The sequence below is a fragment of the Hoplias malabaricus genome, chromosome 11, assembly GCF_029633855.1.
Source record: "Hoplias malabaricus isolate fHopMal1 chromosome 11, fHopMal1.hap1, whole genome shotgun sequence".
In the NCBI taxonomy this organism is placed as follows: Eukaryota; Metazoa; Chordata; class Actinopteri; order Characiformes; family Erythrinidae; genus Hoplias; species Hoplias malabaricus.
Window position 1 is genome coordinate 11,935,024 of NC_089810.1, and position 23,179 is coordinate 11,958,202.

Consider the following 23,179-nt stretch of genomic DNA (forward strand, 5'->3'; position numbering starts at 1 on the left):
TGCATTTACTGCAAAAAGAAAAAAAAAGGAACAAACTCCCTATCAATACCTTTGGATGATCAGGTGACTACAAGTGGTTGACCGCAATGTTCTACATTCCGCCACCGTACAGAGATTAGTCGGAATATATTATTCAAATAAGGTAATCACTATTCTTATCGCTGATTACCAATATCATATTGTAAATAAGAGAAACACTTGTTCACACAAGAGTGGCTCTTGACTTGGCTCTGCCTAATGCAGCCTGCTGATTGCACACTAATTCAAACCAAGTGGGTGTTGAGTGATGTATGACGGTTCATTACCATACAAAAAGCTTTCAGCATTTGACATTTCATTCCTGGCTGCAACAATTAAATGCTAAATGGAAAAGAAAGAAAAAAAATCCAACATATGTTCCAAAACCTGCTGCAGCTCTAGCAACTCTAATGCTAGGATCTCTCAGAAGTAATAAAGTTCATGCAGGTGTGTGTGTGTGTGTGTGTGTGTGTGTCTGTGTGTGTGGGGGAGGGTGTAGGAGAGAGATGTTTGTGGGATGTGGCAACGGAGACTGTCAATGTGTGTATGTGAAGATAAGGACTCAATAACCTCTGTAGTCCAGAGTCAGGGGATCAACACTATCACAAACACATGTGTATGCGTATGTGTGTGTGTGTGTGTGTGTGAGGGAGAGAGATGATAGAAGTTTATCAGTAAGGTTATCAGCACACAATGACTGAGCAGAGAGAATGAAAAATTCTCTTAGCACTAGAGCACTGAAAGCTGATGCTTTTAAAAGGAGGCAATCTGTGCTCTATTCTTTAAGCATAACCATCTGCACCACAATTATATTTCCCTATTACTGGTAGCTGTGGTACTAGCAGCAGCAAAAGTAATTGTCATAGTATTAGTAGCAGCAGTAATAAAAGCTGAAGTGTAGTAGGAGAAGTATATAAATAGAAGTAGTAGTGAAAGGACACTGGTGAATCCCCTTTCTTAATTTTACCGCTAACCCTCATATTTTATTAAAGGCTGTCTTTGGTTATTTGCACCACAATCTTGCCTCTGATTCACAAGGCATTCATAGCCCTTCGTTTGAACTATGAAAAACTGTTTAAAACAGTTTAAACCCTCCCCCTTGGCCATACCCCTCTTTCCCAAAGAGAACCGAAGCACCCAATCCCTAGGCAAAAAGAGGCATAGGCCTAAATAATAAGGTTTGAATGAATAGGTTTCACCCCATTTTTCCAAACATTTGTATGTGAGTTCAGCTAATTTAAGGTGTCCCTATTGTGGACACAGATGTTCCCTTCATGCACATTCAGCTTGTATAATATCCATACCAAAGAAGTGGCAGTAGACTGGGACACTCTGGAGCAGCCACACATGAGACTAAGTACATCAAACTGAATGGCCAGCAGGGGCAATGGGGGTATAAAGCCCCCTTAGCATAGTGCTGTGTTGCAGAAGAGCTGCATTCTCAGGAGTGCTGCAGTACCAACTAATGGCATTGGGACTGTAGTGGGTTTTATAATTCAACAGACTCCAATTAGTCCAGGTTTTTTTTGCATGAAGTGAGAAAACATGGGATAATATGAGCTCCTCTTCTAATATTTGGCTCACAAAACTGGATTGGAGATATTCTGATGAATCAAACACCTTGTCATCTGAACATCTCCAATCACAGCCCTGGACCAATGTTTATATCAGAATCCAAAGTTAGGGTTAAACTGCAGAGAAGTAAGAACTGAATGGAAATGGTGAACATGACTGCTAAGGAATTAAGAGAACTGAGCAAAAACAGCAAACACAAGTGCTTCTGTACCTCATGCCGGGTTGTGCCAAGCTGTAGACTTGGTACCATTTAAAGAAACAGGCACTCCACCTGGCCATTCAGGGCTGTTTAGACCAGAAGAGAATGATGCCATGATGCTTCGTCCCAGTCATGGATATTTAATTAAAATGCCAAGAAACTGTTAACCGGAAAAGTATATTATGTCACCTCTAAATATCTTGTCTTTGAAATGATTTAATGAGAATGAAAACTGATTTTTACTTCAAAATGTGACCAACAAAATACTGACTACTACAGTTTCTTATAAGTTTGAATAGGAGTTTTGTTAGGGTCCAACTTAGCAACAGCTCAGCTGTTAAAGACGTATAGGCAAGTTCAGGATCTGTGCTGCCACACAGAACAAAGTTAAGCAGAAGTAAAGTGAAGATGTTGCTTGGACTCCAGTGCAGTGTTTGAGTTCAGAATATCTACGGAAACTTCGAGTGCAAACACACCCACACACTTCTGACAATCTTATGAATCTCACAAATTCCCAGATTTCCAGACACCGCAGGTGTATGGCAGCTATGTGTGTGTGTGTGTGCGTACGTGGGTGCGTGTGAGAGAGGGAGAGAGAGAGAGAGAGAGAGAGAGAGAGAGAATAAGAATGTGTGTTTGAATAAGAGTGCAGTAGAGTAAGAGGAGTCTCCAGCATGAGTGATTAAGTGAAGTCAGTGTACACAATCCAGCAGAGCCTCGGCAGGAACACATATCTGTTTCTGACTGAGGATCCCTTAGCTCCACACAGCAGTGAATTTAAAATATGACATTAAAACTCTGCTATGACACACAGCACAACACCCAACAATTCAACAACACAAGCCAGCGCAATGGAGGCCTCAGACAAAGACTCGCTAATTCTTCTCCCTTCACTACACTTAATGAAGATTAATGGAGTAAAGCGGTAAATGCTTTTAATACCGGAGTGCCTGGTAATAACTATTACTCTCAGCTCTGATAAACACAAGACTTTTCTATTCTACCCTGAAGTTCTCCATCTACTTCCAGCCATTTTTACTTTCATTGTGGGGGTGCATTCATCTCAATTAGCTGCACATATTTTGAGAGTTGACAGCTCCATTCAAACTCCATATGTAAATAAAGAAGGATAATGTACATATATAGAGAGAGAGAGAGCCACGGAATGTGGGAAATCACAGAGTGAAAGAAGGGCTGCGTATTTTCTAGTGAAAATGAAAAATGGTTTTAAAAAACGAAGGCAGTGACCCAGATACATCCGGAGCCCCTTCGAGAGAAAATCATCTCCTTAAGCACCTCCTGTAAGTCTGCTGATAAGAGCTCCACACTTCTTTTATTTAAAATGGTGAGGAAGAGCAGAACTAAATATGGAAAATCTAAGAGGGTCTTACTCATGCTCTAACTTTGACCTTTGCATGACCTTTTGGTAGGAATGTCCTGATCCGATCTGAACGTTTTGTACTGGAATCAGTTATTAAACCCAGTAAGATTCTAATGATTTTTCAGAAGAGAAATGAAAGGGTTTTGAAATTGATGTATAATTAAGTAAAATTGAGATATAAACAAAGTCATTCTGATTTTTAATTTATTTGTACTGATAGAATCCAGAGGTCCTAATGTCATAAACACTAATACCGCCATTTTATTAATGAGCCAATAACACCACTGAAATTACACGTTGTAACATTTTCACAATTATTAGTATTTTTAAATGTTTATTCCCTTTTTTCCTATTTTTTAGTGACAAATTCCGCATGATTTCACCCCAACAATCACAGACAATGCCATCAAACTGAGAGAGAAAGCAAATACTTTCTCTGTGACATGCCAAGTCAATCACTCCTTTTCAATCTGCCACAAATACAACACCACTTCACAGTTAAAGTGCACCAACTACACATATCTGGGTATGCAGCACTATGCTTGTATTCTTACGTGATGAGTGGTCTGGTGGGGGCATTCCACCTTCCCAGAGATTGATTCCTATTATGGTGCTTTGGACACCCTGGCTTAGATGGTTAAGGAATCATCTGGGATGAATCCATTGTAATCTGGCATTGCAGTAAATGTATTACTGATAACGTAAATTCCTGTTAAATCTGAAAAACATGCTTTCTTTGAGAGCAGTTTTGACTTACAACACCATGCATGCAGGTCCTTGTCGTAAATGTATTTAAAAAGTAGTAAATTTAAATCTTACCTTCAGCTATCGTAAAACCATGCCTCAAGCATCAAAACATGCATTGTCTGAAAAATACTTTTAATTTACACCACCATATTTTTAGGCAATATAGCGGCCATAAGCCGCCTTGAAAAAACCCGTGAAGTAGCGAATCCGCGAAAGATGAACCGCGATGTAGCGAGGGATTACTATATTTCACTTTATTTACACCATCATAGTAGTGACGGTTATCACCCATAAATTGCAGTACTGAGGCACTTTCAGAGGTTATTTAAATGTCTTCAATGTAGAATTATTTGCAAGTGACAATGTAAATTTATATGGTAATTAATTATTATACCAAAATTATAGTAAATTTTAGTGTGAAATGTCCCTGTAATTCAAAAGTTCTAAATGTTGGCTTTTTTTTTATTAACTATAAAGCAATTGAACACTGAAGGTGTTGTTGTGAACAGGCAACAGATGTCTTCAGATTACAGCAGTTTGCTAAAGTTCCCAAGTGTTTCGTTTAAACTCTTTTAAAGACGCGATTGTGAAAGTGAGTGGGTTCATGGTAAGGTCTCGAACTAAAAAAGAGGCTCCAGTGACACACGCTATATCTCCGCTTCCTGACAGGAAAAAAAATAAAATAAATAATGAGCCATGTCAGAGCGGAAGGCTTTTCCTCTGTCAAACAGAGTGAGAATGGAGTGAGGGAAACGTAAAATGAAAAGGAAGGAGACAGAGACAAGTGGGAAATATCAAAGCTTTTCATGAGGGATGGCGTGAGCTTGTGTTTTCTCTTCAAAAGCAAGAATTAATGTGATCCTCTTGAAGGGAGAGAATTAATTATCAAAGTGTGCAGAGGAGCCAACCACATCTGCATGAGTCAAACAGCAGTCAAATCAGGAGTATGAAGTTACGAAGAAATATTTCATTTGTCACAGTGTGAGGTAGGTAGGAACATTATATAAAACAGTATACAACTAGATGTAGCAAGTTCTGGTCCCTTAAATATGCCAATCAACTGCAGAAGTGCATCTCGCAGGGCAAGCAATTATCTTAAATCTAGTCAATATAACTTTATAATATACTTAGTATGTCTCAGTAAGAGATTGTTATATAAATATGGATAGATTATTAATCTTGCTTTCAGTACAATTCATTTTAAATGATTTTATCTTGCAATTTTTACATTTTTTTTTGTCAAATCACATGAAATACATCCATGTATAAATCTGATCCTCTATCCATATAACAATCTCATCATGAGAGGGAGGTTTGATATATTGACAAGACTAAAGATGATTTAACTTGCTAAATATATATTATTTTATGAAAATTAGGGAAAAATACATATTCATAAAAAATAAAAACAGGCCATCTCCGCTGGTACCTGCAAGGGATTTGGAGCTGAGGTCATCTCTCCGCGCTGATCCTGTGCCTGTGCTTTTGCTGCTAATGCAGTCATAACAAAGCAGAGCTGTTCCAGGAAACAAAGGAAGAAAAAAAGGAAATACCTTTCAAAAGTAAAAACGGGTATGATTTGGTAAGTTTTTTTTTTCTTTTAATTGGGGTCCTTTTTTGCTTCCTCTTATGGATTGATTTTTAAAAGGAAAGCGTTTTGTCCTTGAACAGCCATGTTTAGTTATGGCCGAGTTAGCCATGAGGTCCTGCATCATTCAGAGCTAATTTAAAGCAAAAGCCAGCACCAGTACCACCTGCTGTGCTCCCAGAACCAGACAGATGCACAAACACTGCCTTCCCTTGAACCCCACCTCTTGATTAGCAGTTAAGCATTAACATGACATAAACAAAATAAAATCCACTGCAGGAGGCCAGAAGAGTTAGCGCTGGAAAAGAATTGCTCAGAATTTACCGCTGAAAACACAGCCACGGGCTGGCTAGCTTTTTTAAAGGGAAAGTTTACTAACCCATAAACATTCTGCATAATTCACCCATTAATATGTTAACACAATCATACAAGGGGTTTTGATATAGAACAGTACTTTGCAGAAAAAACACGTAAACACCTTCCACCCATTCACATTTTTCCAGGTTTGGTGAAGAGGGATTACCCAGTCTCCAAAAATAGTTTTTATTCTCTATCTCTGATGCCAGTTTTTTCTAAGTAGTGCTAACACAGTGACCTAGCACAGCTTAACACACACTGAGACCAAGTGAGTTTCCTTGGACTGGCTTTGGATGACTTGGGGAAAACCAGGGATAAAGCCAGAAATTTCCTAGTCACAGGCCTAAACCTTCTTTTCTAAACTTGTGTAAGATGAACATTTGTTGGAACTGAGTTTGAACTGTGGTGCAGTCTGTTGAATGTGCTATAGCTAGCTCACATGCTACAAACACCACAGAATAATTTAAGGTTTTACTTTGTATCACTTAAGCACATTTTGACTTGAATATTCATCGTCTGTGCTTGGGTCAGCAGAGCACCTACAAATAAATAAATAAATAAATAAATAAAGTGTTGCCCTGATACAATCTGAAGCCTGCTCACTAAGCTAACATTAAGAATAAATTAAAGGCTGCAAATTTAAACAGCAGAGAAATAGTTTCATTTTAGCTCTCTTTCACCAGTTGCTCAAATTCATTCTTATAGAATTGAATCTTCATCATGTAATCATGTAATCTTCATCTTGTGTCGGTGGTGTTTCAGTTAGCATGTTACCTTGTACGTTTACCATGCTATCTAAGCCAATTCTAAGTAATACAGAAATTGTGATTCTAGTAGTAATATTAAAGAAGTGTCATGTAACATAAAAATGTATCAATCCGACCTTGCGTATCAGGAAATGTGAGGTTTTAATCAAACGTCGTAAATGATTTGACCATGTAATTATGCAGAAGTATTAAAAACTGTTCAAACCTCCCCTTTAAACGAGGTTTTAAACCTTCTAAACTATCTTTCCATACAGCAGCTGTGGAGAAACCCACTGGAAGAGTGCGTCTGAGATTCATTGTGAACTTTGCTCTAAATTGTTCACTAACTTACCTCAGAAATCAGCTTAAATCTCTCTCTCTCTCTCTCTCTCTCTCTCTCTCTCTCTCTCTCTCTAATCTATTAGTCAATCGATTGCTTTAACTATTCTATTAAGTGCTGAAATGCATCAAAGCCTCGGGGTCATCAGCCCTCAAGCAATGAGTTTCTCCACTGCTTAAGCGTGAACAGACAATCACCATCAAGAAAGCAACAATGGCCAGTGTTTTCGGTACTGACCACCAAACTACATGCAATCCATGCATAACAAGAAAAATGCTTGGACATTGGCACAACGTCTCACAATCAAATACATAAAATATTAAAGGAAGACCACAGGACACTTGCAGGAGACATGAATCTTAGATCTCAACAATTCACTTCTTTTAACGTTCTTAAACGATTTGATGAACTGATTCTGATTCAGAAATATTATTAGAAATAGATTGAAGACTTACTGGGTAAATGAACGTAAAAGAGATAAAACACGCTGAGATATGATTTTCTCTTTGAATGTTAAATTTAGATTTTTTATTTTTCAAAAATTGAACACAAACTTTACTGATTTTTATCTTTAGCATTTTGGAGCTAACATTCCTTATTAAAACAGAATGAATGATGCACCTTGTGACTTTACACATGAGCACTGTACCATACCTGCGAAGGCCTTGGATATACGGTCTTTCTTCCACTCCCAGGGCTGGTCATACTCCTCTGGTGGCCTTTCATCATCCTGGGGCAGCCTGCTTTCTCGTCCACAGCGCCCCCTCTCAGGGTCAGAGTCCCCACCATTCTCCGCAGGCTCGTAAGGAGTGTCATAGAGGGGCAACTGTCGGACTGGACCATCCTTCGGACCTCTGCCTCCTCGAATCTCTGTGGAAGAGATGGGCAGATTGAGTAAAGGGTTCTAATATTTATCATTCACTCTTTACACAAAGTCTATGTGAACAGCCAAAACATTTTTTATGTGTAAAGTTTGCTTCTGTAATTTTGCACTGCACCTACATAGCTAAAGCTAATGTCACTGAAATAATAACAATAATAATAACAACAACAAAAACAATAATAATAAAACAATATTCCCTTATACTAAACATTACCAATTAGCTAAGAGGTGTTTTTTTTTTACGTTTGTCTTGTGTAAGCTATTGTATTAGCATTGTGAGGCTAACGTATCTCAGAAGTAATGGATATTATCAGTTACTGATGTGATATCAGCCATTTTATATGCTTTACTCATCACTCTAGCTGCAACATGTGTCCAGTTGTTAGGATATCACAAGTTGACTTTATAATGTGATTCCTTACCATTTATAGCACTGTCATCACAGATTAAAACCTTTAATTTTACCAGGCAAGTCATTAAGAACATATTCTTATTTACAATGGCAGGCTGGCAAGCAGCAAGGGCTTCTTGAGGAAAGAAGGTCTAAAAGAGGATATATATATATATATATATATATATAATAAATTATAAAAGATTTGCTTACATGATCAGATGCACAGGAGTTTTAAAAAAATAGCAGAAAAGCATGTACATGATAATTGATTTATAATAATGATAAATATTTGTAAATTTTTATTAAACACATTTATTTCACTAGCTGCTTTAGGATTCTAGCTCCAGTGCAAAAATAAAGAAGCAAACTTCAGACACTAAACACATCTTGGCTAATAATCTACCTGTAGGGTAATTTGATTTTTGCTTTTAATAAATGTGAAACCTGAGAGTGAGATCACATTTTGCGATGTACACTTCATTGGCTTTTGATGCTGTATCCTCTTGCAGAGTTAAACATTTAAGAAGGCATTTAGTTTGAAAAGGAAACCTGATTCAGTCTGAGATCAATGTGTCTGTAATGCAGAAACCTTCAGCTGTGTGTAAAGTCTATACCAGCTGCACTGAAGTCTCTGCGGTCTTCCTGTAAGCCTGAGGGTTGACTCACTTCTCATGCTTCAGAACATGTAGCCTAAAACAGGCTCTTAGTGAGCTAATTGTTTTTGATAGTGAAGCCTGCTGTGATGGGAGCAGAAGCTCCAGCAGAAAAGCTCCAGCTGCTTCCTTCAAAGCCTTAGAGACCAAGCTAGCGAGAAACATACAGAGACTCAACACACTCGTTAACTGTGCTGAGGCTGTACACAACAGTTGAACATGTTGGTCTTTACATGGTAGCTGGTGGACAAGGAGAAAGGCCATTGTGCACATGTATGGGTTATTGAAATAAAAAAATATGATTGCCCACACCTTATTAGATCAGATGAGCTTTCCTGCTGTCTCCTCTTTATGACACACAATCTGGCCAATATCACACGTGATATTATATATATATATATATATATATATATATATATTAAATTTTTCATTGCTACTTTGGCAAATAACAATAATTTTAAGAGAAATTATAGACAGTTTGATTTCATTTGCTATGGTAATATCAAAGGAATTTTAATATAAATGTACCATACTCCACCCCCCCAAAGCCACCTCATTAATACCTGTGTTGTGGCATATTTTGTCATGTAATCATGAATATTTCAACACATATCAGTATTTCTGGCAGAGATAATCACCTTAAACATATTTTTGTCTGGTATCACTAAGTATACTGAGGATTTGGGATGTTTACTTAATACACATGCAAATTCTGACAGCAATCATATTTATTCCTTAATTATCTGTTGTTCTATGTTGCTCTGTGCTTAATTAAAAGCAGACTTATTTTCAAAGGGGACTAGATAGGTGCTAGGAATGGTTCATATATTGTAAAAAACTTTGAAAATAATCAAATCAGTCAATACTACAGTAAAGACATCTAAATCAGAATCAGACGCCAATCATATACCAGTCAGCTTAATAGATCCAAGTACAGTAATTAAATTATCTGCTTTAACACATCCCACTGCTACACTACACATCCTACGTATCAGGTTATAAGTTAGGACACACACACATACACACACACACACACACACACACATACATATATATGTATGTGTGTGTGTGTGTATTATTAATAAATTGTTCCTGCACTCTCTGAGACATAATGCAGTGTAGGTTAGTTGAGGCCTGCAGCCATCTGTCTCCATACTGCAGTTTCCCCACTGCCCTCCAGGAGTCCCTGTGGGCAGTGCATGCATGTAAACAGACACACACACCCACACACCAAAAGCCCAATATTGGGCAACTATCACAACTTAACAAACAAGTGGCGAGTGATACAATGTGCCAAGGAAGACATTTTGGGAAAACTCTTCAACTGACCTGGAAAATGAATTAGTGTGGTTTCAGAATCACTATCATCCTTCCATTTCATGCATTAATTCCTTCACTCCCTCATTCCCTTCATCCTCATCAGGAGTTGTTACCCTGCTTTTCTCTCTATCTATGGTATGGCATGAAGTTGTTAGCGGTCCAGTCCACTCAGCGTGGCCTAACACAGCAAATGCTTCTGGAATGAAATATAACACCATACAACTGCATAATTGCCTCTCAGCCCTAGGGAGCTCTTGCGGAAAAATGAGAAAAGTGCAGAGACTAATGGAGCTAGCAGGGCCGGGGGTGGGGGGTGGGTGGTTTTAGGGGAAAGAAAGATCTTTAAATATGCCAACGTCTCTCGCCTTTAAAGCTTTCCTTTAACAGCTCAGGTGATATAAGATCATGGAAGGGATAAGCATTCTCAGCTCACACTGCTTAAGGTGGGAGTGTGAGAGAGGGAGGGAAGAAGAGAGAGCAAGAGAAATAGGGAGGGAGAAAAGGAAGGTGAGAGAATGAGATCTAATACATCTTTATTGTGCCAACACATGCACACTACTACAGCCCTGGACAACACAACTACACAGGAGAACAAGAGGGAGTAATATTAGTTACTCAGTAGTTATAAGTAATTTATTCATCACTACATAGTAACTGCATAATTTCAGAATTAAATGGCATAAATATCCTCCCCCCCTGTTGTTAGGTTATAATTTCTTCTTTCATGTTTGTGTTATAAGATGCTAGATACAAACCTAATACAGCTGTAATAATAATAATAATACATTCATAAAGTATAAAGACCTCAACCGGCGCCATTGTATATCACTCCAAAAGCATGATCCATTCTGAAACTTTAAACATGTTCACATTCTACATTAAGCACTTGTTTTTTTACAAAAGCCAGTTTCCCTTAATGCAGATGTGATCTGCATTAGTTGGGAATTTGAAAACCAGCACGATCAACCGACACACAAAACCGGAATGAGAGGGGGTCATTAAGAACATAACTCTAACACACTGACCTGCATCCTGTCACAAAAAACATCATTACTCTTATTCACTTTCACACCCGCACAACTCCCTTACCCCTTCCATCCGTCCCCATGCTCAGACATGTTCCTGTGCTTCTAGACAGGAGTGTGTGTGTGTACATCTGGCACGTACCAGAAATTATAGGGCTATAGCGGAACTGCAACCTGTCGCCCTGCTATGGAGGGCATGCAAACTCTGACCTCTCACGTCTGCAGTAGAGAAGGGGGTCACATAACACAGCGTACTCACCCACCATGAATATACTCTCAACTCCATAGATTTTAAGGAGAGCAGAAAAAACTGGGTGGTCTGAACACACCCTGGTGGATTTTTAGTGTCCTGGTCTCTAGACTGTGTCTAGTCCTACACTGAACTTAACCATAACCATCAGACAACTGCAATGTGTGAGTGTGTTTGGCCAAGTAGAAGGGAAAGGCTGGTAATACCATTGCATAATGTGAAAATACCACAGCAGGCTTTAAGAAGTTGCAGGTATGGAGGTGTTAGGGTCTATTACACAAAACATACACAATTTAAAAAATGTAACTGTAAATTTCTGTATTTGGACTTTATGATTACAACAAATCATTCACTTGCAAGGGAAAATTTTGACCTAAAACACAAAATACCAGTTAAGCCCTATTTAGAAAGTATTAATTTTACCTGTGGAAATGAAGTAATGTATTTAATACTAAAGTATCTCTGTGATTTCAGTCCTGTCCAAATACACATTGTCAGTCATTTTTTGTTACTGCATTTTCCCGTTTCAGGAACGATTCTGGAGCCTGTTACCTACTGTGAAACCCCAGGTTATATTAATCCTATGCAAATTTACACGTGGGTGAATATTCTGTCATATTTCAAGTAAAAAAAAAAAGAAATGAAAGGGTTTTTTCAAGAACAGAGGCATTTAGTGATGTCTCAAATCAGAGATGTTCAAGTACATGGCTAATGCCCGGCAATAAGCAATACATCACACTCCGCTCCAAAATACAGCTTTAATCATTACTCAAAGGAAGGAAAGCTCTGGCACATCATATGTTTGTGGATCCTACTCATTAAAGACTAACATTAAACGGTCTATAATAACTGTTTGTAGGATTACGAGTGATGTTTGTTGCCATTATCTTGCCCATTATCTGTTATGAAGGACTACAAGTTGTGGTCAATGGCTGGATGTTTTTGGTTTGTGGGCTGTTCTTGGAACAGTAGTGGCAGTCTAAACACTCCGGCACACTCTCAGAAGAAAGGTATGTAAAGGTACACAATTGGTCACTAATGGAACACACAGTGTTAATGTGCCTTTAAAGGTGCAACAGTGGTTTGAAAAGTCCAGTTGTGTTCCTTAAAGGTACATTACAATCTCTTCAAGGAGAGGAGAATCCATCCATGTACAGGGTATGCACCATTGAGGGTACCACCACGATTTTCTTACAATTCACCAGTGACAATCATAAATATTACATCCTGTGGTTAAATGGCGTTAGGCCAGTTCAACACGCAAAACTAATCCTGAACTATTAGAGTTTAAGTAACCTTCTTGGGTAACCTCTGTAACATGATTAAAAAAATTGTTTAGCTTTAGATAAGGTCCTCCAAATACCATACATGACAATTAATTTCAGTTTTTAGGTTGTATTTAGAAACAATATTCAAGCATTAAACAAGAGCCTACAAGTGAAAAAGGCTTTTAGGAGGAAGAGTGATTGACGGCACTGTATCCAAGGCCAAAGCCCTCATTGACAGTCCGGCAGGTCGTCTACACTTTCACCTTATTCTACCTTTGAAATGCTTTACTGAAGGCTGAGCCTTGAAACCTTCCCCTCTCTCTCTCTCTCTCTGAAGCTCTCTTTCTTTTTTTCTTGGGGGGAAGTAAGGGCGGGACCCTGTGGCAGGGGAACTCAAACATATCTGCTCTTGCAGCCCACCACTCGCTGCTGGCCCCTTAGCCCAGAGAGGATTTGCTCATATTAAGCGCTTGGCAGGGCTCACTCTATTCCTGCTCTATAGAGGGATCTGCACTCTGCCAGGCCTGGATTAGATGTGATTAACCTAACGCGACTAGAAAAATAATAAAGAAGACAATCCCCTCTTTTTTCCTCTCAAAGTTCACAAAGGCTTTTCACATCAGTCAAAGCCATTTTTAGGGCTTTAGTCATCAATCATTGAGGTATGGGGTTTAATACGACGATTATCTCATTGTGATAGTTCCAGAGGAGATAACAGTTTTATTTGATACCTGTTGACCATAAAAAGATGCTGGATACTGGCCAAGAATAAGGTGCTTTGGAGATCCATTCCAGAAAACAGTGTTTGCATGCTATAACACTACGGATCAATGGTACAGCACTAAACACTGTTTATCTGTTTACATTTTCACCATTTAGTGGCATGACACATACCGTGGCAGTCAGCATAAACATTAGTTAAAGGCTTTTTCTTTCCAACCTTATTTAATTCATAGTGATTGTCAGCTATGCCAAAAGCATATTGTAATTATATAGTAATTTAGTATCCGTATCTTATTTAAATAAGTATATATTGTGTATATAACGGTAGGACCATCCCTACTGTTATCAGTGATAGGGTATTAGAGAAACTAATATCTCTCAGAGTATGGGGTGCATCAATGACCAGAGAGTGGGTGACTTGCATATGTGAGAACTTTCCATTGATGTGGAAGTGAACATTAGGTTGTTAGAGAGACATATGCTGCAGTCAAGATGAGGTTTTATTCTGGGAAATCCATAGTTATTTCAGCAAGGCCTCTTTCTCTGTGTGCTACAGCATGGCCTTGTAGACAGGGAACCAGTGCGCTTGACTGACCTGCCTGCAGTCCAGATCTGTCTCTTATGGCACATCATGAAGGGACTATTCAGGCAACAGAAACCACAGACTGTTGAGGAGCTTAAATTAAGCAGGAACGCACAAAAATCCCACTTGCAAAGTTTTTAACAATTAGCATCCTCAGTTCCCAAATGATTAAACAGATTTGAAGAAAATGTGATGCAAAAAAATGGTAAACAAGCATCTGTCCCAACTTTTCCCTTGCGTTTCCCCATGCTTCTGTCAGTTAAATAAGTCCTGAGGAGACTTATTCTACCTATTCTACAAACCACCTATTCTGGAAATGGGTTTGTAATATTTTATTACACTCCTTCTGACCATTGGTTTTTTAAATGTTTTTAGTATTTTTTTATTTTTCCAGTATTTTAATTTCATCATTAATTAAAAGGCATAATAATGATTTATTATAAACATATTGTTTCTTAAATGAAAGAAATCCAATAATAAGGGGTAGTAACTATACCAGGGAAACAGAGCAATTTTAAACATAGTTGGAAATTCACAGTAATTTGGCTCTGTACTTCTTCATGTTCATGAGGTTCACCACTGTTTTGCAATCTTGTGTCATGCTGGCACACGCTTCACTTGTCAATATTTTTGACATTATTAGGATAGTGATCCTGGGGCTCAAGCGTGGCAAATTGTTGCATCCAGTAGCAATCGGTGCCCACATTTAAATCTTTACAGCGCTACATTTACTGATGACCAGCATAAAACTGTGTTGTTTTGTGTTTGGGAACAATCATTTTAATAAAAAAAAATGAAACAAGTGTAATTCCCTGTAGTTTTAGACCAGTGCAGGCCAGTTGTATGTATCTGCCAGCTCATCTGACCCGCAGTGGTGTCCTAAAAATTTCCAGCTGGTCTATGACATTACATTAGCAGCAGTTTGCTAAGACTTCACACATCCTAAAGGAAGCTTCTGCTCATCTTCACACTGAACAACAGTGAGAGATTCATTCAGATGTAGGCTAGAATCTCAGTGATGGCAAAAATAAATGTATCCTTGATCCACTGACATTTCATTTTTGAATTTGAAAGTAAGTTATTTGCTATAATGTATTCATGAACCAAAATGAAATCTAACAGTGCAGCAGCCAACAAGTCTGTCACACAAGCCTCTTAATAGAATTCCTGTTCCCATTTCAGTGGTGCACCAGTTGCATTTCCGTGTCTAGGCATAGGAATGTCACTGCTGTATTACTGAGGTGAAGTGGGGGAAAAAAAACAAAACTGGAAACTATACTTATAATTGGAACTTTTGTGATATCTGGTGGCAGAAACAAACAATACTAACCTTTAAAAACACTACTAAAGCTGATTTTATCTCTTATTGTCTGTCAGTGTTTCATTTCCTCTGTAACTGAGAACCATTTTGAGTTTTTGTAGCATTCTATGATCTGCCAATATTCTTGCCATTATTAATGTTTGCTTGTCTAAACCAGCTGTTCTTCAAACAACATTCTGACTCTCTCCCTGATTTCTTCTTTTTCCCGCTCACGGTCCTGTTTTCCCCATACTGAGATACAACACCTAGAGACAATGCCACACCCAGAATAAAGTCTATACCCTGTATTAACTCTAAAATGTGTGAGCAAACCATCAACATGCAACTGACCAGCAAACAACTTACAGGGCCAATTTCCAATTCCAATTCACCCTTTAATATAGAAAGGGGTGTGTGTGTGTGTGTGTGTGTGTGTGTGTGTGTGTGTCACTATCTGCTTGGCTGGAAGAACAGCAGGAGGTTCAGGAAAGGACCCTTCGCTGGAGCAGCTGCTATCTGCCAGAGCCAGAGCTCCTCCATTATTGTGTGTCATTCTCTGTGGCTTGCGTGCTTTCTGACCTGTACCTTCACACACAATACTGATCTGCTTCTGAGCACCTGTGTGTGTGTGTGTGTGTGTGTGTGAGAAAGAGAGTGTGTGTGTGTGTGGGTGTGTGTATAGGAGGCAGTGTGTGAGTATCAAGTGTATGTGTGTTTCTCTCTCTTTTGTTCACTAAAGATTCTCTGGACAGTGGCTGGCCACAGAATGAACACAGTCTCTCAAAGTGGCATCAATATTAATGGGCTGATAAAGCCGTCACAAATGTCCAAAACTGGACATTTTGAAGCTGAAGGACAGACCAACAAAAGGCAAGAGTTTAACTCATCGCTGCAGATGACACACACAAAAATCCATTTTCTTAAGAGCACCATTATGCTGGGGGCAGAGCTGAATGGCTATTGGATGACAAGGTCCAGTGTCCTTGGATATCAGTGTGCTCTTTGTGTATATGTGTGTGTGTGTGTGTGTGTGTGCTTCAGTGAATTTTACTATTACATATATTACAATTGAACTTAATTATGTTTTTAAATCACCTGTTATAACCTATGAATGGAGCAATACGCTCAACAAAACACAAACCAACAAATGGTTCTTAGAAATCTCTCACCTCTAATCTCTAATACCCCAGGTAGTCATAACTAAACCCCACCCTGTACCTCCTGTGAAATAATCTGTCAGCTTGCCACCATGTGTGTGTCCCCTCGCAACTGTCTACCTTGTCTGTCTGTCTGTTTGTCTGTGGCACATCTGTTTTATCTCATTCTTGCAGCTGAAGCACACTGAGCCATCCTCCTCTCCCAGCGGCCACCCAGCACTGCACCAGCCTCAGTGGTGGCAACACTCACACATCCAGCTAACACCGAGGCACAAAAACAGTCACCCACCCATACTAGGCACAGGCTGAAAGCAAGATTCTGTCTTTAACATTGATAAATAAACAAATCTATTTTAAATAAATAAATAAATAAATAAATACCTTGAATATTTATGGACAGTCCTGGCATTATTATTTGTAAATTGTATTTTTAATCTTGACCTGTCAGTGATTTAATGTGTGGGTAGCTCTGTCCTCCCTTTCATTCACCATTTAGAACAGTGCTAGTTTATATATATAGCCTTTAATGTAACCAGGCAAACCATTAAAAGAATTTGTAAACATTTTTCTTATTTGTCTTGCAGAGGGAAATGCTCCACATGCTTTAGGCTTAGGGTTGTGCTGGTGCAGCGTGTGGAGACATGGACACATTGCTGTCTTTATCCACACATGCCCTGACTCAGAGTCTTTATCAGGGCACTAGTGGGATAAAGTCTGTGTAAAGTCTGGGACAAATGTTGTGCGTGTTTGTGTTCACACATATTGGTCCTCCGGGTGAGCTCAGTGTAAACTGAATATTTCTGAGTTACTGTGCATGTGCGAATGCGGGAAAGTGCCCCAACTCCACACACACCCACACACACACACATTCTCCGAACCCTGCTTTTCTCTTTGGCAGTAGTACCAGGCCTGTGAAGCAGGCTGAGTGTCCATGGCCTCAAGTGGAGTGTATTTTGGAATATTGGGTCTGGCTGAGCTTCTTTGTGGTGTGGGTCTCTCTCTGTAAACCAGGGACTGTGTGCAGGGAGGCGGGAAGCAACCAGACACACTCACAGATGTAAACCACCAGGGTGTGTGTGTTTGTGTGTGTCTGTGTGCGCGTGCTCATTTGGGGAAACTCACTTCGGTAATGGCTGGCTGAGCTGAATACTGTGAAAGAGACACAGAGGCATTTATGAGGACATATGCAAGAGTGTGAGCAAAAACCCAACAGCTGCAAAAGGAATTCAGAAACTGTGTGTGTGTGTGTGTGTGTGTGTGTGTGTGTGTGTGTTAGGTATAGTGTAGGCACAGAGAGAGACAATTTGGCTAAAACCTGTGAGAACTGTCTGGAACCACAGGCTGCCAATATTTTTGAACACTGTATGAGCAACAGTCGAGGCAGTGCCACAGGCAAAAGAAGTGCTAAAGTGTCTCTACTCCTCAAACACTGACATGTGTATTGATTCAATCACATTCTCAGACAGCGAGAGAATAAGAGCGAGAGCGAGAGAGAGAGAGTGAGAGAAAGAGAGAGAGGAAATCATTGATTCCCTATAATGTTAGGGCTAGATTTAGTAGAACACACATGGTTTTTGGTTTATGATTAGTGCTACAGTAAAGTGCAAACTTAGGTAAAGTTAAAGGCAAGGCAATGTTAAAAAAAATCTTGTTAAGTGTGAGTAAGTTAAAGGAGTTAAAGCCATAAATAAAATCTGGACACTTACGCTAAAATAAGGGGTCTACCACAAGAGCAAACAAACTCAAAAGGAAAAATGAAATGAAACACCTTCCTCAATGTTAACAGAGCAGTGTTTTCAGTAGGCGTCTTACAATATATGTGGCATGCTAACAGAGTCAGACTTCTAGTTATCTGCCTAATGAGGAAAACAAACACTACGGTGTGTGATATCTGCAGCTAAAATCAAAGAAAATACTTCAAAAAAACACTATAAATAGCTCTATAATGTTTTGCCTAGAAAAGAACAGAAAAGGAGTCATTTGCAGAGATGTGTGTTTTAGCTGTAAGGCAGACGACACAGCACGACTTTGATTGACCAAACGTGTCACGCAAATGGCTGACCAATCATTGGTCACTGCTCCAGCGGATGCATTGATTCCAGCTACAGCACAGAGGCAATTACAGCTCGTTAGAACCTGAGTGAAGGCTCATTAATGGAAGATTAATGAGAGACGCCGACAAGACAGGGATGCACCCGCATGCATCACCTCTCTCATGACAGGCCATAAGAGAGTGGGAAGATGCAAGAAAAGAGACAAAAATCCATTAAAATCCCAATACACCAAGGACAAAATTAAATAGAGCTAAACTTAGCACACATTTTATAATTACCTATGTTTTGGCCTTTTTTGTAACTAATTTTGTTAGGTCAGAAAAGCTTTAAAGGCTAAGCACCAGCTCTATGAAAGTGTCAAACAAATCAATACAGTGGAATTTGAATTCCTAACTTGTGTTTATTGATAGTCAGAATACATGTTATTTCTTACTAATTCAAGGAATAAGGTTTAAAAGACCCCCCCCCCCCCCCTCCCGCGCCCCCCAACGGTGTTCGGAAACTCTTATAGGCGTCTTGCCTGTGACGTAGATGGTGCTTTTCCAACAATATGGGCATGTAAGGAAACCAACAAAAGGTGTTCAAGAGCCTCCGTAACATGGAGGTAAACAGGGTAAGGACACTCACTTCGCCTGTTTTAGTTGGTGTTAGTTAACGTTAGCTTGACTCGCTAAACTCGGTGTCTCAGATTATACTCGGCTACGTAGCTGCATTACGGAGGTTTATAGTGTCGGATGAATTCGAGTTCGACTTCGATCACATTTACAAGAATAACGGTACCTCTACATTTGAGTTTAGCTTATTGCTAGGCTATTGTCATGAATAATGTTGGTTATTTAGCTAGATACTGTCATAACAGTCAGTCATAACGGTGTTTTACCACGGCGTTGTTCAGCTGTTGTCCACCAGTGACGTCACGGTTGCGTTCAAGAATTTCCGTAGCGAGCTCGGGTTTTTCCGTCAATTTAATAAAATTGTCAGTTTTAAAGCAAATTAAGATGCTATTTTCATTTTAATTCATACTTATATACGTCAGTAACTACAATAATGTGAAATATTCATGGAGGTCCATTAAGTGATGCTTAGCCTTTAAGGAATGCTAACATTGCTACTATGACTGCTAACTACTACTAGGAAAATGTAGCACAACACTCATTCATTCATCATTTATTGTCTGTAACCGCTTATCCAGTTCAGGGTCTCGGTGGGTCCGGAGCCTACCCGGAATCACAGGGCACAATGTGGGAACTCACAGTGGAGGGGGCGCCAGTCCTTCACAGGGCAACACACACTCACACCTATGGACACTTGAGTCGCCAATCCACCTACCACCTACTGTTTTTGGACCATGGGAGGAAACCGGAGTACCCGGAGGAAACCCATGCCAACACGAGGTGAACTTACCAGACTAGCACAACACTACTGCTTTTAATACAAAACTTTTAGGAGTACATTTTATTCAGGCTCCGCTGTGATACTAAAACGACAAGGTTTTGTTTGAAAAGGGACTATATATTAAATGCTTATTTCTAAGCTTTTTGTTTGCACACGTTGAACATGATACACACAGGAGACAAAAAAATAAGTTGACTCAAACATGCCCAGACAATCTTAAGTCACTTTTTATGACTTGTCGCTTCCTAAAATAAATGTATTGCTAGAACTCTGCCGTACTATAGCAGCTAGAGAGGGAATGACAGTTTGGACTTATAAACTTGCTAGCTAGGAATATTAAAACATCTGAAGCTGGTGAGCTTTCTGCTTTAACTATCAATTTTAAGGATGTTTACAGGATTTCTATGGACATGTAACTAGAAACATTGATTATTAATACTAATCACTTACTCAAAACTGTCTGAATGGGATTTTTGTCTTAAATCTGTGACCTCAAAAAAGCAGAGATCAATTTGAGGGCAGAACATTGCCATTCAGATGCTCATGTTATGTAAGGAAAGGTTGGTTGAGATGCGATACAGCGCATTTGCAAATTCTGAGCCTTGAATAGAAACTAAAGCTGAGAAGCTGAGGATTGTTCCTCTGTACTGGAGGCTGTTCAGACAATTCTGTTGAGAGAAGTGAAGGAGGGCTTTACAGGCAGCAGTGCTGAGACTAATGACAGCCTTCACACCATTTCAGCAGCAGCCTTGGAGCTCATGGAGCTCTTTTGATCTGGTTCTCTCCCTTGCTTCACAAGTCGTCTTCTGTCCTCATTGTTTCACACAGATGATAAAACTGACAGTAGCTTAATCTGAGGGCATCCAGAGTTCAGGCCTTACATAACGAGGAAGAGAAGAGAAGAGAAGAGAAGAGAAGAGAAGAGAAGAGCTGGTTAATCATGCCTGGTGATCTGGGCCCACAGCAGGAGACCATGAGGACAGTGAACATGCTGCTGATGAATGACCACTCAACCCTCATCCCTGCTGGGGGGTCAACAGCCCATTACAGCTGACAGGCCAGCAGTGACAGGCTAATACAAACACACACACACTCTCCTGTACGCTATCTCTCTTATTCGCCCTCTCTCTCACACACAGACATACAAATGCCCTACCCTTCCACCTCAGCCTCCCCCAGAGGACAAAAGCCCTCTATCTATCCATGCTTTCCACAGGAAAAAAAAGACGAGGCCATGGGTATATGACAGAAACCAAACTCACCAGATTCTGATCTGAAAACAAAGGCGTAGCTGCACAAACAGAAAAGCACAGTGAGACAGAGGTCAAAAGTGCATCTATAGGTAGCTCAGCGCTCAGATTTGTCAGTGCAGAATAAATCACGCTCAGTTCATCCACAGTGTTTGGCGTGCACTGATAAAGCCTTTTTCCCTCCCCTCACGAATGAAATGGCTTGTTTGCTTATTAACCAGTAATCTGATAATCCTCCGTCTCCCTGTTGCTCAAGAGGAGGGAAAGCACTGAAGATATGTAGGAGAGAATAAGCCTCCGTATAGGCCACTCTGCCTCTAGAGGAGTGTGTACTGGTAAATCACTATTTTTAATTTACAAATATTTTTATTTACATCATACATTGATTAAACAGAAAAGTATGTATTTTAATGGAATATTTTCTGGAAATGTAACTGTTTACTTACTGCACGGCTCATTTGGCATTGGGTTAAGAGAAGACAGTACAACACAGACCAGTCAAAATATAACATGGTGTATATAAGTATGCCCTACAATGATACTGTTGGTGTAGTGCAGTGTGCAATGCTTTTCTCCTTGCACCAGACTGGAGCTATTTTACTTACTCAGGCAAGCACATCATATATCATTATAGAACTGAACAGTATATATATAACTCTGTAATATGATCCCAACAAGTGGGCACCAATTCAAACCTATCAGTTTACATTCTCCTTTTAGTTTTATTCTGGTTTCTTTCCTATGTTGAGTTTATTTTTATTAATATTATAATAATAATAATACCACTGACATTTTCCCCATCCATCCATATCGATATTTTTATTATCTTTCTACACTGTAAAGCATTTGGGCAAAGTCAGTTGCTCTATAAATAAACATTACTTACACAACTGGATAAAATGCTTATTTTCATTAACGTCTAATAAAAAGTAAGGTCTGTTGCAAACTACGGACAAAGGGTAAATGGAAGGGAGCATGTTCATATTATGGTCCAAAACATCAAAATACAGGGATACAATTTCTGAAAGATTTGTTCATTACTGCTGGCTTTGTTCTTTGCAGCACTAATAAGTTAGTTATTGTAAATTGAAATGTAAACTGTAATTGAAATTAATAATGCTCAGCACTACCAGGAAAGACAGGAAAAACACCACCAGACTCATTAAAGGAGCATCTACAAGCTTCTCGCACTTTTTTTCTCCATTTCAACACCACTCTCTCCAGCCTCCCCTCCACCCGAGCAGACTCAGCTTTCTAATGACAGGCCTCTGGGTTTAATGGCCTAGGGAAAACCCCAAAGGGCTCACTTAAACACACCATTACTGTGGCATAGCTATTTTAGCACAGTCGGCATCTAGCATTATAAAACATAAAGGAGTAAACAAATATCTCAGCTACAACATATAGCATTTAGTTAACGCTTATAGTCATGTACAACGGAAAAGTAAAGCTAAGGTAAATGTAGGGGACCCTACACTGTATAGAAACCAAACAGAAGCAGAATATAGATCGCTATTTAAAATGCAGGGCTGTTCGGTACTGATCTTATATTACCATTGGAAAATGAGTAATGATATGATGTCCGGCGCTGACTCTAACCTCTGGGGAGAAGCTAACGAGGTAAGGTCAGCTTTGCTTTGTGCGGCATGAACCCATCAACCAGTGGTGGATTAGGAGTGTATTAAATTTAAAGAAAGGAATATCCTCATCTCTTTTACATGATTTTAAAAGTTTGGAGGGCTCTTTGCTGTTTCCCTGCTGTGAGCAGAAAGAGGAAGCCTAGCATGTCTGACTGAGCCACTTTGTTTTTTTTTTTTGTTTTTTTTTTGTTGTTTTTTTAATTAATTTACTGACATTAGGGTTTCCTACACAAATTAGACTAGTTTCCAGCACACAAATGGACTGGAAAACTAGCAGATTATGAGGAAACATTCTGAATTTTATAAAAAGTGTTTTGTTTTTTTTGTTTTGTT

At 39.3% G+C, this 23,179-nt stretch overlaps 1 protein-coding gene across 1 annotated transcript in view; it reads right to left on the reverse strand.

The window, feature by feature from the left end:
- The window catches only part of LOC136709993 (SH2 domain-containing adapter protein F-like), a 52,974-nt gene extending 31,998 nt beyond the window's left edge, over window positions 1-20,976 (reverse strand). The window contains exons 1-3 of the mRNA XM_066685598.1: window positions 20,838-20,976; window positions 17,630-17,656; window positions 7,606-7,821 (exon numbers count right to left, since the gene is read on the reverse strand). Of these exons, the coding sequence (XP_066541695.1) occupies window positions 7,606-7,821; window positions 17,630-17,656; window positions 20,838-20,976 (382 nt within the window). The remainder of the gene's footprint in view (window positions 1-7,605; window positions 7,822-17,629; window positions 17,657-20,837) is intronic.
- Between the last annotated feature and the right edge of the window lie 2,203 nt (window positions 20,977-23,179).